The following is a 17,286-nucleotide window of genomic DNA, read 5'->3' as shown; positions in this document are numbered from 1 at the left end:
GATGTGCGCCACGGAACCGCGGTTCCTTCCTTCGGACGGCGGACCGGACCGGTCCTGGCAGGTGGTTCGCCCCAAGAGCCCCAGACTCGGCTAAGGAAAATCGCCTCAATCGCGGTCCGCAACGGGAGGGCTGCGGGTGTTAATCAAACAACGGACGGGCAGGATGCGCGGAGGCCACTGTTTTGGCGTGTTTGAATTGCAGAAATTGAAAAACCCGCCCGTCCAACTTGGGGGAACGTTTAGAACAAAACTTTAATGACATTGGCAGCAGCACCGGTGGCCAGCAGTGACCGATTGGGAGCGGTTTTCCGGAGGCAAATCTGCATGCACCCCCCCGGCTCTGGCAGGCTCCCCTCGAGCGAAAGCAAATTTACCATCATCCGGCCGCAATCAGATCGAAAGGAAAACCTCGGGCCCGAAACTGTCGGTCCCGTCGGTCGGTCGGTCAGTTCCGCATGTTGGGCCAAAGTTTGCGCAGTGACACACTGCGACTGACATCTGAGTCGTGTGTCCACCACAAGTCCTCCCCAAACCCACCGCCACCGAGTGTGTTTGTATGTGGTCAGTCAGCGGGACTGCGTACAACTTGTCCTTCTCGGGCAGCGAAAGTTGTCTCCTTCTTTTTTTCTCTCATCATCGTGTGTCTTCGCCTGGCGCCGTGCAGTTGCAGTGGTGCGCTACGGACTTCCCGGTTGCAGCGCACGGATTGCTGCTAAGGAGCGCTCGTCTCATTAAAATTGCAACAACAGTTTAACTATTCAAACATGCTCAGTGTAGTTTATAGTTTTGCATGAATTATTGATGCGCCAGCGCCGTCTGAAACGACTCGAGCGCGCAAGGCACCATGTGGCACCGGCCGGTTCGTGCCGCTTTTTTGCCGCCACACCCCGATCATGTACGTAATTCGGAAAGTAAAACTAATGTCACCGAGGCGCACACCGCCGGGTCCCCGGGGCGGCCGCAATAACGACCGAAGGCTGGTGAGGTGTGATAATTGTTTGCGCTGAGTTTGAGTAAATTATGGTCCGATGAATAATGGGCCAGCACGTGGTGGTGGTGTGTGTTACGGCATTTTTGGGCCCCATACGACACGACACGAAGGGGAAGAACGGCCAATCAACCGCAAACCGATTCTGGTCCAGTGCACCGTCAATGCACCGCAGCCCGGGCAATTTTTAATCCTCAACTGTCAACTTCAAAACGCTGGCAAGTGGAAGAAACGGGGGCAGAACAACATACGGGAAAACATACTGCGCAGTGTGATCATTAATAATCATAAGCACGTCACCATCATTCATCATTCAATGTCACAGGAACCCAACCTGCCCCCGCCGAAAGGCGCCGTACGCTCCGATGCGGCATCATGTTACGTCCGCAATTGAAAGTGTCTTTTTTCACCATTATTCACCGTGTCCTCGGCGACGGCACGGTTTATTTTCGGCAAGCCACGTGTTTTAAGCGCCGGTCTCATTCTCTTAACACGCGTGCCTTGCGTCTTGGCGGGTGTTTGCTTCGCTGTAGACGCGGCCCCCGAATACACACATCACTCGCCTGGAGTCTTAGGATTGTACGTGGTGATACTTTGCTCAAAGTATTTGCAGCAACAGGTTCTCTTTTCCTTCTTCATGAAACTTAATCAGCTGGTACTTCAATGAACCGCCAACAGGCAAGGTTCATTGCAAACCATCCAGTACAAGATAATACGTACTTAACTTCAAACTATGCAAGAACGCTGTCAAATTTTGTTAACGATGATGAACGTCAGATTGGTCACCGTCGATTCCCGGTCAGAAACTAATACCCAAAGTTGTACGCTCCGTTCTCACCCACAGCCCGAAGATCAACAGCAACCGCTAGCCCCACAATATCAGCATCTGCTCCAGCAGCAGCACACATACCAACCGCAGCCCACTGAAGCCTTCCAACCGCTGACGGGCCAGCAGCAACAGCCACCGCCAGCATCTGCGAGAACGTACCAACCGATACAGCCACCGCAGCAGTTACCGCCGACACTGGTCACGACACTACGCAAAGAGCCACCAATGTCTCAAGAGCCAGCTCCCGTCTATCAGACGCAACCGGTTGCTGCTATTTATCAAGGTAAGGCACCGCGTCGCGTAACCGCCAAGCGCCATAAACACCCTCTCGTGCACCTGTAACCTGCATTTGAATTGGAAATCTGGCACGGTCTGGCAGGTGCAGGGGGGTTTGAATTTTATTTCCAACTTCCGGCAGCAACGTGAGTTCCACAATCGCGATTCGGTGCACGGAGCTAGTCACAGAAGTAAATTCATTTCCCTCGTGCACAGAGCTGCTTAATATTTAACCAGTTTGCCCGTACCGCTAAATTGCTGTCTGCGAAGATAAAGATCCGGCTTTTGAGTGCCTCGGCAACGGTACAGTAGTACCGCATAAGTCATTGCATTCGGAATGCATCATCAAATCTTACGGCTCTTACGGAGACCGTTGGCTGCTGTGAATGAATGCCGTGAATCGTTCACGGACGATAGGGGCCGCAGTCGTTAACATGTTCACTTTCAGCGGGCTGCTAAATTGCACGCTGTTTGCACTCTGCATTTGGGACGGACTGCCCTCCTTGGGGTATAGACATGATTCGCTTGGTTTTATTTGAATGAAATTCAACCCAAAGCGGAAGGAAGTTTCATTTCTCTGACAACTTACAAACCTGTAAAACCAATTGGTGGAAAGTTTATAAGTATAGTCTGAATTATTCCGATTATAGCAACTCCTATAATAATGTTCATAATTAAGTGTAGTTATTTAATATACACTTCATTTAACAAAAAAGCTTCGAAGCTTAATTTCTTTAAACTCAGTTTTACTCAGCGCACATAAAACACTAGAAATACAGGTTGGCAGAGATTTTATTGATTTCGATAACGCCACACACAAAAACCATTCGTCGTATTCGATGATCGTTCACTGCCAACGCTCTCCAACGAACGGTTCTGTGAATTTTGAAATACACATTTCATTGATTGAGGGCAGAAACATCCTTCCGAGTGAACTGACTCCCGCCTCCATTCCATTCAGGTGAAACTCTATCACTCGATTCAATGTCTGCTGGGCCCGCCAACGAGCGCCACCAAATCCGAATCAATTATTTTCTACCCGAATCTCAGCATAACGACCACCGGATCGCCGGAAGATGTTTGCATATAATTCAACCGGTTTTTCGATGGTGAGTGGCAAATGGCACAGAATGAATGGGGCTGGTTTGACTCTGGTACACTTCGCAAGTCAATGATCGCAGCCTTCGCAGCTCGTGCTGCCCACTGCGCCAGTATTGTTCACTCGATGGGAAAAACCACATCGCACGGCTGGTGAAATGGATAAAATGTTGCACATGCACACCGTTCGGCTACGTTCAGTGGGCCACTGAATGGAAAAATGACGAAAGGAAGCGGTCAAAATCAGGTGGAATGATGAAAAAAGCCCCCCGCGAACAGGGCAATACGTTGAAAATTGATTCTTCTTTTCATGCAAAGTGAGGGGCCAAGTGCTTAACAGTTCGCTGCACAAACTCGACAGGAATAGCTCATCGAAAACCTCATCGACCGTTATTTCTTGGAACACCGATCAGGCTTACGATTGGCATTGATTCCAAAATCAATCGCTTACAAAGGGAAAACGAATGAAAAACACCGGGAATTACTAATGATGGATGCATCCCGTAAGGATCCGCGACCCAACCGGATCCATTTCCGTACGACAGGAGTGCAACTTGCTCTCGGTGGCAATATTGCACCGTTAATGAATTGAAATGTACTCCATCGGTACGATTCGTCGGGAGTGATTCCTGTTTTTAATTAACATTCTCACCGCATTGCGGTTTGTGCGGTTCAGTGTCAAAAACTGGAATCGAATAATGGGCCATTCCAGGTAATAGGTTCCACCGATTGCACCGATAGCGGAAGTCAAACTTAATTTCGAGCAGCTAAAAATGGGAACAAAACGGAAGTCTACGACGGGATGCTTAAAGAATTGCATAAAACTAGGCGCACAGCCGTTCCTTGCCAATTGCAATCGAATCGAGGACGAGAAATCCACCTCAGCCAAGCACCAAACAAATCAGTGCATCCGGTGTTGACCGAGGCGCCGGAGGTGTCCTTCTCCTTGAAGGGGAGCTGGGTAAACAAATCTTCACCACGACGCCTGAGGTGAGAGCGGAACGAAAACGACACCCACTCGAGCGGCCATCCTTACGGCAATCAATCGAAAGCTGATTTTTATCCGCCGTCCTAGTTCTGCCGATGCTTCAATCCATCTCGAAACCCCCGGCGCTACCTTGGGCGCCTTTCGATTTTTCCGTTGCAATTTGTCGCCTATTATTTATAGATATGATAGATTTTTCTGCTGCGACCCACTAGCCCTGCGGCCACTTCGCACAACATCGTGTGTGCTTATTTTTTATTCACCGTGTTCGCCGGCATTGCCAATGGTGCCAAGAATAAAATCACCTCCAGTAGCCGACGGCCTATCAAAACTGCGCCACGGGCGCTATCGGGCCGGGCCCTTCACGCCCTCGCCGAGTGATTCGATAACGGTTCCGTGTGGGTGTCGCTCGATCGGGTTGGGTGTGATTTATGAGTTTGCGGAAACTTTCCATTTTACAGTCTACCGATCCCGTTATTGATGTCGCGGCTGATGGTCGGTGAAGCTAATGCTCGCTAAGGCTCTCGCTAATGGTGACACTCGATCGAACTAGCGCGACCGTGGGAACGCGTCGCTGCTGGCAAAGTGAACCCGCACACCATCGTGTATCCTTTGCGATAAGAGCCCTTCCAATTATACTGCTTATCCTGCAGGAGTCACTTCCGCGGTGGACTTGCCGCCATTCGCCGGAGTGCGGCCCGTCCGAGCGGTTGCCACATGTCAAATAAATCAAATCCCCGCTTCATAAGCCGCCACTCGAACATTCGCAACACGTAAAGCGTTTCGAGCGCGAATAAACACCTGCAATCCAGCCGACCAGAACCACCGGCCGCAGGGGACCAGCCAGGGATTAGGACATTCGACTGGAAAGGAGTCCGCAGATAACGTTCCCGTTTCGCTCATAAATTGCTAAACTAAATTCAATTTAATGATAGAAAGCTCTTTTCGCGCATCAAATATTCATCGGTCCAGCGCCCGTTCAGTCCTCAGGTCTGGCGGTCCTCGTGGGGCCACACATGCTGCAGGCCCCTTTCGACTGCTTCCATCGCCCGAGGGTGCTGCTGCGGTTCTGCGGTTGATTCAACGAGCAAAAGAAAACCAAAGAATAAGCGATTGCGGCCACAGTGCCGAACGGTAAGCCGGTTGCCATTCTCTGCTGGTAGTTAGGGAAAAGCCACACAAACACATTCTAACCCGACCCACCGCGGGTCCAATGGCGAGGCTCTTCTATTCGACCAACCTAATCCACGTTGTTTGTACTTTTCGTTTGATGGGAAAACGAAGCTCAATTTGGAGAAAGTAAAATCAAACCTTCACTCGACCTTAATTGGCATTCGATTATTGTGATACTTTACTGTTCTAGCATCCGTTTCATCTGCTGCACCCAGTGTTGTCGTGACGCATTCAACTATTACCTCGCAAGTGGATTTTGCAGCCATCGGTGAGCGTGCACTCAAGTCTCAACACTGCGACCTCGTTTGCTCGTTGCCCCTTGGAATGGAACGGGAAGAAACTCGGAAAATGGAACGGTTTCCATGTCGATCAACCCCAAGGCAGCCCAAGCTTTTCGGCGCCTTCGAAGCGCACGCCAAATTGTGACATTATGCATCGCTTCCCGCTTTATGCAACGCACGTGTGCACCGAATCGAAATGCATCGCGTGAGTGCACCCATTCACCCATCGATGGGCGCCACGTGAAGTCACACGGCAACAAACCGCCTTTTGTCACGGGTTCGTCGTCGTCGTCAGGGCGTCGTCGGTTGCCCATATGGGGCCACACCATGCCAGTTGCATCATCCTGGCGACTTCCGGTGAAAAGAGTTTGCAGCGCCAAACAAAAACTGGCCAGGGGTTTATCGCCCACCAAGCGGGCGCACGGTTCAGGACGGTTTGTTCTCGCGAGTGTTTCACGCCGAGGACACGTGGCTGCCAGGTGCGAGGACCTGTGCGATCCTTTTCCCATTCATTCCGTGCATCGTTAACCATGCGGAGCGCGACACATAAACACGTGAGCACAACTAAATCGCTTCCGCTCGTCCGCTCGATCGAGCTCGATTAATAACGAAGCCGAAGCGCGGCTCTCGATTCGGCCAAGATCACGTTGCAGCGCACATCGTAACAGAGAAGAGAGAAAGAGAGAGAGAGGAGCCAGGGCCCGCTGTAAGTCTATTGATATGCGTCGCTGCGTCGCCAATCAGCATGCTTCAAGCACGCGGGGTGGGCAAAAATATTCCGATTGCCGGTTGCGACCCAGATTCGCCGGATGTACGCGGGGATTCACGCCAATTGCCTCCGACTGCTTAATGGCGCACTCGTTACGCGGACCGAAAAGGCGGCGAAAAAAGTTTCCCCGAATTCTTACAAATGTTAATGAACTCACAGATACCTGTGATGATGAAGCTTCCGCTTTCCCGGTGGGCGCTGGCGCGTTATGCTTGTTATGTTAATGCTGGCGACAGCTCTTTGTGCGACGAGGTGCAAATTTGGACACCCTGCTTGCGTGCCCTTGCTGTAGGTTTCCGCTCGCATTACTCACGCGCAGCAGCTGCGCTGAACAATCTACGATTTTCCGAATCGAAAAAAAGAATTCCAACTCTACCACGCGAGTCAAAGTGTAATGGCCGCGGCCACGTGGTTCGGGACACTTACGCGGGACACACTCCAATGTTGTCACTGAAGCGGACGGGGAGAGAAAAAGAAAAGGCTCACGTGATGCTGGGTAATGCGTTTTTCGGCTACCGATTTACGGCGATAGAAATTGCTTGATCAGGTGTACCGTGTGCCTGGTTCACGCAGCGGCCAAAGCATCAATCCCGGTTTATCTGGAGCGCTGGGCGCTGCGCCATCTGTGCACTTTGGGAGCAAAATAAACGCCGCCGCTAATGGTGTCATCACATTTGACTTAAATTTATAGCCGCTCGTTTCTTTATTATCTACGAGTTCTGCCACGAATGCCACGGTTCACAGGGTGGCAACGGTGCGCCACCATATCTTTCAATCTCTCTTTCAATGTGTGCGTGGGAAAAAGAAAACACACACCCGGGTTTTTAAATAGCCTTCGGATGGAAGGCTTTTACTTGCTGGGGTGCCGGAAAAACAGAAAACCCGCCGAAACCCAGCGCGCCATCGTTACAGTAATGACCAAATCAAAGCTACATTCTTCGGGCGCACGGCAGCGGATCCCGCCGAAAGAGGCCGCACCGGAGATTGGGAATCGATTCGGTGTTTTATGGACGTTACGCGCCCCGTTTTATGATAATGCCTCGTACGGATCTAATTTCGTGAAAGGCTGGCTGGATTTGTTTGTTGCGCCACTTTGACTCAGGCCCAAATGCAGATTTACGCCAGTTATCGCGAACGGTAACGGGTTGCCTTGATGGGAACACGCATTGAATGGGAACACACGATCTTGGTGCCTCGGTTATGAACTCGATTTCAACGAAGCTCGTTGGCAATTCAAACGGATCTTGAAAGTCGACGGGTAACCGGAGCGAAAAATGGTGCATTGAAAGCAATCACTTTATAACGCCCGTAATTTGCGCTTGAGTTGTTGAAAATAATTTGAAATTAGCAGAAGAAAACGCAAATGGCGATACCATTCCTGCTTCCGGTTAAACTTCATCTTCTCTTCCTGTCTCTCGCTTCACTTTGCAGGAGGTAGCAATATGCGCGGAGATCAGAAGTGGCCCCCGGAGGAGTACAAGCGTCAATCGGAAGTGGACAACGAAGAACGTCGCCGGCTCGCCCAAGAGCCGGCCTTCCGTCCACGTCGCCAGCAGAAGGTAAGCACGGCACGGCCATCCGGCGGGAAATGGTGCCACGTAATAATCACCGGTTCGCCTTCCACCCTCTGGGACACGGCGGACGGAACATCACAATTATGGCCGGAATGGGTTGTTTAATCAGTGTGCCCGTACTTCGCTGCACGACTCAAACACAACTCGAATCCTGCTACGCTGAACCATCAACGAATGTTGTGATTAGCGTTGAGATTCGTTAATACTCCCGTCTGCCGATGACCCTTCATCATTCTCTCGCTCGCTCGCTCTCTCTCTCTCTCTCGCTCGAACGGTGAATGGCCTGCCAAAAAGGACCTGCTCTTTGTTTGCTACACTTCAAATGATTCACCGTACGCTTACGTTCGATTAAATCCGGCCCGTCGGCCATCAGTTAGGGATTAATTTAAAGTTCGCGTTGATTGAATTAAATTTCATTTAAATCATCCTCGGCGTGAATGTGCTGAAATGGGGCAGCAACCTGCAGCAACAGGCACCGTACTCTGGTGCATCGCCGGGCGGATTAGCACAAATTGAGGGCTTTACTTGCACGTAAATATTAATTGTGAAATTTGTAGATAAACATTCTTCGCAAATTGAACTACGTAGCGGATTAGTGTGACTGTGGAGCCGGTTCCCGTGCGCCAGCATTTAAACCTCCAGTCCCGTGCGGGGCATCGCCATATTTAACATTTAACCTTCGCCCGCACTAAGCTAATGCCGGCACCTTTATCTGGCAAATTGATTAAAAATAATACACATCATCATCAGCGTGTCAGGCCAGTGCCCGCGGCCCGGTAGTGCCTGCGGCACGCACTTATTCTGCAATTATATTCACTTTAAATCCCAAACCTGCCAACACACAAAGCCACTTTTCGGTGTAGCTCGTCGTTCGGGTTAACTTTACGAATTATTAAATACGCTTTCCCGGCGTCGTTTCCCACTGCATGCTGGCACACTGCACGGGCCACTGCTGGCGAGCATAGCGGTAGCATCGGCCTCCGGCCCTGCACCTGCAGTGGGATGTTTTAATTGAAGCACTCTAATTCCGGCAGCGCTTTTTGCATTCAAACACTACCTCTCTCCGATGGCAGAAAATTTGGCGGAACAAAATCCACAAGCCATGCCACCAAAAGTGTTTAAAATTTTACATTTATTTAACAGAAACAATCAACAGTTGGCAACCCGTTAGCTCGGACCGATGGAGGCGCCTGGTGGTGCTCGACGATGGAGGCGCCCAGTACTCCGCACGGCGTGCGGCGCGGATTCGTTGCTTTACGATTGCTGCTGGTGGAGCTTTTAATTGAATTTAGGCTACGCTGGGCTCACGGTCCCCGTGCTCACATTGGCTCATTAAGAGAAACCGGCTGCGGCGCTTTGGACGTTGTCCGACCACGCTGTAGTTGAGGTTAGGTTTTGTTGGCCGGGAGGCCCGTGATCAACGTGATCAACGCATCTGCTGTGGCTACGGGTACGAGGCGTGAGAACCGAACCACACCGAATGACAAAACGTAGCCCTGTGCATCATTGCCACCAATGAATGCTTTTTGATTACCGCAAAAATAATGCACCTGCCGGTGATGTTATTTTGCCCTGGTGGATAGCTACCGTACCCACAAACCGCCCCGCCCTGTAATACGGCATTCTGTGGCAGACGGCACGGAAATGAGGTGAGGTGCGCGCAGCACAAAAAAAGCGAATGCCAAAAATATTCACATTTCAAGCTGACATTTTACAAACCACGAAACCGTGCCGACAGTACCGCAAATAAAGCGAACCGATCCGAATTGCAAATTAGGGTGGCCGCGATTCCCACAGCAACACCGAAAAAGGTGCACCCATTTGTGGGTTGTGCTATGGCGGCAATCTAGCGCAATGATGGTGGCCAATGTGTTTAACCCCTATCGAGCGCGCCCGGGGACGAGCGTAATGAATGTTTGTTTGGTTTTAGAAAATGCATAAAGCAAAGTGCGATGCGATGGTGTGATTAATTGCGTCTATTTGAATCAACTTTGTGTACGCACATATTTAAACGAGAAAGTTGTGTTTTGAATGCCTTTTATTAATAGCTTAGTAGAAATGTACCAACAGAAGAGGGCCTTTCAACCAGCAATCACCGCCCGAAATAATCCGCCGGAGCAGGAATTCTAATTTACAATAATCCCACGGCACGACGATAATAATGTAGGATAATAATTATGAACATTATTCTAACAACTATTCACTCGCACCTCGCATCGCGCCACGGTGGGATTCAAACCGCGCTCCCGATGGCCACACACAGATAGTGAATGGAAGGATGTGAGCGAAATGGCGCAGGAAATTGCGTATGTTGCCCATTCCGTCGTATTGTTAGTGTGCCAACCGAGCGGTCAGTCAGCACCGCGCTGCCTAAAAGAGCCTCTGGCTCCCCCCCCCCAATGGCCGGCAAAGTGGTTGATGGAGCCGTTGGGCGGTGGCGGCACATAACAATAAATCTGTTTCCGTGCGAATGATCAGGAAATACATTCATAATGATGGGTTCCTGCGGGTCTGCGCTAGCCGCCGCATAGCCACCGCTTTACGATCCAACTGCCACGAGGTCAGGCGGGAACCTTCGGAGTCCGCTTTCGTTATTATTGTGGATTAAGGCACTGTTCACGCCAGTGCGGCTTGAAGATTAGCCCGCGCCTTGCGATCGCACGACTTTTTCCAGACCTCAATATGGGGAAACTATTCAAACGCCCTGCAAAAGAATGTGTCCACACGATTTGCTGAAATTGTTTTATTTTCAAACAGGCAGCCTACAGAAGTACTGTAGATGCCTTTGTGATGCGCCGTAAAATTTTGTTTTTCAATCGCTTTGTTTGAAAGTTCCATAACGCACAGTTCCCAGTGCGGCCCAGTAACACAATGGCTAATAACGTGCAGCAGCATTACCGGCACTTCCGCCTTATGCAACGCCGCCATTGTCATGGGGAGTTCAACCGACAGCGTCCCGAGTCGCTAACCGGGGACTGGCCAATAATAGTCCCTCTATTCACCCTTCCACCGGCCGGTGGCCTGCGTTCACAATCACCATCATTATCGTCCTCATCAGCCCTGCCAACCGGCTCTGGCCAGTTGGCCGACCGGCAGCATAATCACTAACGTAATCATGGCGATGGACGTGAAGCGCGTGCTCTTATTGTTGCTTGGGAAATAGTTTAAAGTGATGCAACGCGATGCGCCCCTCGGCGCCGGGCGACCCCACCGGCCACAGCGACCCAAGCCCATTGTTTGTCCTGTTGCTGCACATGCGAAAGGATAATTTAGTTCCATCCGAACACCAGCGGAGCAGCGCAACAAGGTGGAGTTTTCTTCGGGCACGGTTGTCTCTGCCACGTTTCCGCGTTCCGCAAAGCTCGGACGCGAGCGCTATGCTTCGTTATCGATGCTACATCCATCGCCGGCCTTCATTTATGCTACTCATCAGCTAATGGAGCGTTAAAACAGGGGTGCCATTCAGTAGAGCAACCCCTCTGGGACCATGTTGGCCGTTATGATGAATGTCTGAAAGACAATGCGCATCGAACCGGTGACCAGTGATCGATGGCTTTCAGTGTGACGGATGTTGGAATAGAGAGTTAGAAAACCAATCAGTGTCAGCGTCATCATAATTTCCATACCACGGCTGTTGATTACACAAAGAATCTGAGACGAGCAAAAATCGGACAAGCATCCGTCTAATACCTTTTCCCATCCGGTGTAGAAACTTTAGCACCAACCAGTGAAGCGAAAGCATGTCGTCATAATGAAATCCACCCTGAGATGTGTCGCGCGAACCACCGGAGTCGAGCAGAAAGTATTACTATCAATTCCCCAAATCTTGCCAGCCACCCCATTAAGCTTAATTCATCTCCGCACGTCGGATGGCGGATGATGCAAACTTTTGCCCGATGTACAACCTTCAACCGTTCCGTGCGGAAGCATTAATCCCATCCATCGATCCATCACACCGCTCGCAACGACGGTCGTCTCCACACGACGGAATGCTGCTTCATTGATTAAATCCAGCTCGATCAAGCGAGTGACGTGGAGGGGGGGAAACGCCACGAAAGAAAGGAACTGATCCCGTGCGGAATATCCGTGCGTCCAATGATTTCTAATTACGCGCGCGCGTACGCCGTACGCCGGAACTTTTCGCTAAGCTTGTAGCAAAAAGCTCACCCGTCCCGTCAGCCATTCCATTAGAGCATTGCGCGTGTGGCGCATGATGCTGGTGGCGTCCCAGCCCCGAGGCCTCGAGCAGCACAGCCCACAACCCGGTTGACATTAGTGGACGACCACCCCCCCACCACACATACACGGTCCTTAGCCTTCGGCGAGGGTTTCCTTTCATTTCGCCGCTCGATGCCGGTGAGCCGGCTTCGATTTTTCATCTTTCATTGGAATTATAGAGTTAGTAGCAATCTCGGAAAGGGGCGGCAAAAAGGGAGAAAAGAGAAGGCAGGTAAAAAGTTTTCCACCCAAAGTGTGCGCCACAGGGAAGCTGCTTGTGCGCCGCGCAAGGGAGCTTCCCGTGCCCGTGCCGGGCATAGAATTGAATTAAAATCAATGCTAATTGAATTTGGATGGCTTCTGATGGGCTGAAAGTTTCATTCCTAAGCCGGCCCGACGCAAATCCGACTCGAGACAGAGCGCCTCGGAAGCTGCCTTCCTTGCGGGAGCTTGCCATTTTTTCATTGCACACAGGCGAACCCGACGGGAGTGCTCGAGTGTATTATCCTGATGTAGAACATGGCAGGAACAGGAACAGACGGTCAACATGCCGAATGAAAATTCAAAAGGATCGAAACCTTCAAACTCCACATCGTGTGGATGACCCCATTCGGTCCCCCAATATCCTGCAGTCCTTGCAACCGGTTTACGTCACTTGTATCCTCTGCTCGCTGCAGTGTCGATGACGTCGAACAAAAACTTACCATTATCAGAACCCCGGTTGGCAGGTAGTCCGATTACAGATAAGCTCTTCAGCGCGTAACACCGATCCGTTCATTTATGTTGCGCAAAGAGCATAAAAATGGCGGACCATTATTTTGAGGTGTGATGCAGAAACAATTGTGCCCCTCGCCGATTTAATTGTGCAGTTTTTTGTTCCATCCCAACTTCCCGACCCAAAATGAAATTTAGACCCGTGGCCGGTACTGCATGTTTTTTTTCAAATTCCTGAACCCGATTCTTTGCACAATGGAAACATTACGATGGGAAGGTTTAATTGAACACAGTACACCCCGGACGCGGATAATACCCCTGGCAGAAGTTTGAGCTGTACTGACAGCGCGTGACAAGCCGGAAGACCAGTTCCCGAGGTCTACCGACGACCGATCACGGCCACTCACTGGCACCGTCCGGCCACTGACCGGCCTTTCCACCTAAAGCCCGCGACGCCCCGAAGGTTTTTGCTGTCCCGCTCGCAGTGCCAATAGATAATTGATTTTCAATAGCACCCGCTCAGGAAAGTGCACTTTTTGCGACGACTCTTGGCATATCCTGCCATACCTCCCTGGGCACCGCTAGGCGATTAGTTTATGGTGGCGGCTCCTGCCGGTGCCTGTACCTGTGGGTTGTTCCGCTGGGTTACGGTTCTTAGCAGGGATCGCAAGCGGAGCATTGGAAAAGCAAATCTGGTTCCTTGTTCCTTGTGTAAAATCGTAAAAACGATTCATCCTTCGGGTTGACCGGCCAAATTCACTCGATTCGTTAAGCTGTTTTATTTTAAAAAAAAACTATGAACCTCAAACGGGTCTTAAACGGTGGTGACTTTTGCTCGCTATCCCGGCGCTCGGTCGCGGGTGCCGGAAGTGCAACAATCGAACCTGATAGGTCGAACGGAACAGAATTAAAATGCAAAAAATGGCCGATGGCTTCTCGCTGTCGCGTTCACTAAAATAATCACCTACCAGGCCGGTCAGGACCACCCGGTGAATCCTGGCGAAACCGTGTACAGGACGAAGAACCATTGTCCTGCCTGGTTGACACTTTGCTCACAGCGCGCGTAAAGTGAACAAAGCGTGGGGCTTTCTGCTCTGCGCCCTTCCTGCAGCGAATCCAGGAGATTATCTGGATCGGTTTGACAGCATCCGTACACACGGGATATCCGCGCTGGCCTCCTGTCATATCCCGTTCGGATGTGCCACCGGTGAAGGGTGAAAAATGGGCGACCGATCGGGGTCGCGCGTTGTTCGGCCTATTATGTCCCTTCTTTACGGTACCGGCGGCCCGATGGGGTGGCCATTTTTTTGCTCCTTACTGCCGGAACCGGAATTCGAGGACAGCGTTGTGCACGAGAAAAAAAAACCCGCTCGCCAAACACAGTAACCGGGTGTGACGATAGTTTAAACACCACGACGGTACGGCTCGTTGCAACTACCGATGGCCCGAGCGGTGAATCTTAAATGGCCATGCGGCACACGTGTGAGGTAAACGCTGGCGACCCCTGGAAATCCTCCGAAAAATCGCCAGTGTGATCAAATTAATTCATGTCAGTGTCGTTTTTCCCCCTTCTTTGCTGGCGAGATAGATCACCTCGCATTAATTGGATTTATTGATCCGGGGAATACGGGGCGCATCTGTTTTGGGAATAAAATCTCGAGCAAAAGAAAAAACGCCAAACAGGTAGCTGCCCGGTTCCAAAAGGGTGCTTCCAATTTATGCTTCACGGACAACGGGGTGTTGATAGGCAGGCCGGCAGAGGGGGTCCGACAGGCTCGTTTATCACGGACGGGAAACGGATTTAAAGATGCACCCGGTGGCTGCGGTGCAGTGAAGAATAGCACCGTCGACCGCACCGGGCGATGCGGATGCTGCGACCATCCCATTCGCTAATTGAATGATGGGATGAGCTTTTGCGAAAGATTGAGCTTAATCTTGACGCAGGCAGGCAGGCAGCAGCTGGCGGGCAGCATTGCCTGAGTTGCAGGGGGAAAAAAGTCGGAACCAATCTAACCGCTTCACTGGAGCTTGGCATTGGCACACTGGCCTGGCCCATCGATCTGTAATTATGTTCGCTAATCCTCACAGCGCAGCGCGCCATTCACTGTTTCCTTGCTGAACGGAATTCAATCGATCAGCACCGGGTGCCATCAGGATGCACCGAACCGTTACGCGAGCCTTTCGCACAATAAGGACATTAGAAAATAATGCCTTTATTTGCGGATCAATCGAACCACAACCGGCTCGGTTTAATTAATTAAAGCCCCGTTCAAAGGAACGCCCAGCCCCAGGAGTTGATGATACTTTCCGCATCAACCGACTGCGGAGTGAGCTGAATAAATTATGCTCACACTGCACACAGGCAGGGCTAATGCAATGCAGGGTGGACACATAAAAATCGCTTCGTAAAGTAATCGAGCGCTGATGAAATCCCTCCATTACCAGATTATTCCGATTATCAAGTTATCCGTTTATATGGATATGAATTGGGCCCGGACCCTACCGCCCCAACTGTCCTTCGCCATCGGGCTCCCGTTCCCGAAGTGTATCGCAAACAAGTATCGGGCACACAAAAAATCCTGAAACCCACCAGCCCACGAAGTAAATCAAACCGACAGAGCTAAGCCGTTCGCTTCTTGTCCGGCCGTTATCCTCGGCTCACCGATGTCCTTTCACTGCGAGAGAGCGAACTGGCGAGCGAGCGGGCGAGCGGGCGGGCGGGTGAAAGATGGAGATAAAGTTAACATATGTAACTGCCCTGCGAAAGCCACTGACCAGAAGACCGACCGACCAAGGGTGGAAAGCGGTTCCGCCGTCACCGAACCGATCCCGGGCCACCATTCGTTATCGCTAATCCTTTTCAATGTTTCTCGTTGTTCTATCTGTTGTTCGTGTTCTCCGTCGCCACACCACGGGACCTACCGACCAAACCACCCGAACCCGGACACATGGACTACGGTACCGGTGGCGATTCAACCCGATTAACACCCCGCCCGGCAGGACTATTCGGGCTTTTTCGCCAAGAATGCACTGAACAACACGTACCCAGGCTATCGGGCACCACCGGGAACGCAGCATCACGCCTAAGCCAGTGGCCGGTCGGTGGCAAGTTGTGCGGGTGACCCCCTCAGCCGGTTTTACAGCAGGTGACATAAATTGGTACAAAATTTACAAAACGAACCACACTCATTTTTGGAGCCCAACGTTCGATACACACGCCGGATGCTGGCCAGTTTTAGGCTGTTAGGCACCGGACAACGAAGAAAAACAAAACGCACACAACACTACAACAAACGCCGTATCTTTAAAACGAACAGAAACCGTCAGAGAACCAATGTTCAAGTAGAGCTAGGCCATTATAGGTAAGATTTGCGAGCGATCTGACCAGCTGAGAAGTGCCGGGTGAATTTCGAAGCACTGTCGAAGCTGAAGGGACTAAAATTAAAGCAAAGAAAGGGCAGCGAAAGGTGCGATTAACATATTCAGTGTGAGCCACTGTTTAGGAGCTAAATTTCGACAGCAAAAACACTAGGTTCTATAGCGAAGCTCTTTAACCACGCTTCAGCAAATGCGCTTGGAGGGTAACGAGAAGAGTGGCCAACGAAACAAAAGCACTACACAGAGACCGCCCAACAATGATGCGACTCGAGAACGGGCGCGTCCGCTGTGCGTTCGCGTTAGTGTTCCTCCTTCTAATCCTGTGCTTCCTGCTATCGGTCGCGATGTGTGTTGTTATATGGTACATGTACCAACCGTAAACTGGCCACCGCCTACGGGTGCATCCCTTTTCCCTCCTTTCGTACGCCAGCACAGGACATTAATTTGTACTCTACGACTACTCTATTTAGCTCCCGACCCGACCCGATGGCTTCCAGTTGCGGCGGGTCACGCTTTACACAAAGCCTTGAGCGCTTAACGCTTGTTGTGATGTTTAAAACCAGAAACCTATATTATTTAAACCAAATAAAGGCTTATTCACTATCGTGAGTGATAGCACATAACGCCGCGTGAGGCACTTTTCACTCTGCCAGAAGAAAGAACACGCGGCAACGTCACGCGGCAGCAGCAGGTGGGTTCAACCGCTCATTAAAACTCCACCACGTGGCCCACAAAATATTCGGCCGCGGCCGGCCACTTGCCGGCGCTTCCTACAAAACGTTTCGCGTTAAAAGCAATTATTTATTAAAATATTAAATTAAAATAAAAAGGGAACACAATGGCTACCAAAGCGTTCGAAGCTCTGCCAGCGCCCCGCGCAGGACCGAAATCAGGTCAACGTGTCCGAAAGTGTCCGAAGCAGGGCAGCAATTTTCAGCGCTTGACATTGTTCTACGTGGCGTGGCGTGGCCTCAGGACTTTGCCGGCCAAACCACCGGAGACA

The 17,286-nt window shown here is 51.0% G+C and overlaps 1 protein-coding gene across 3 annotated transcripts in view; it reads left to right on the top strand.

Moving 5' to 3' along the window:
- LOC131205586 (uncharacterized) overlaps positions 1–17,007 on the top strand; it is an 86,788-nt gene extending 69,781 nt beyond the window's left edge. For all 3 annotated transcript variants that reach the window (XM_058197740.1, XM_058197739.1, XM_058197741.1), the window contains 3 exons: positions 1,833–2,100; positions 7,831–7,958; positions 15,906–17,007. In XM_058197740.1, the coding sequence (XP_058053723.1) occupies positions 1,833–2,100; positions 7,831–7,958; positions 15,906–15,992 (483 nt within the window). In that variant the 3' untranslated portion in view covers positions 15,993–17,007. The remainder of the gene's footprint in view (positions 1–1,832; positions 2,101–7,830; positions 7,959–15,905) is intronic.
- The last annotated feature ends 279 nt before the right edge of the window (positions 17,008–17,286 follow it).

The sequence above is a fragment of the Anopheles bellator genome, chromosome 1 (genome assembly GCF_943735745.2).
Source record: "Anopheles bellator chromosome 1, idAnoBellAS_SP24_06.2, whole genome shotgun sequence".
In the NCBI taxonomy this organism is placed as follows: Eukaryota; Metazoa; Arthropoda; class Insecta; order Diptera; family Culicidae; genus Anopheles; species Anopheles bellator.
The sequence above is the reverse complement of the archived record's forward strand: the minus strand, read 5'-3'. Positions and strand labels throughout refer to the sequence as shown.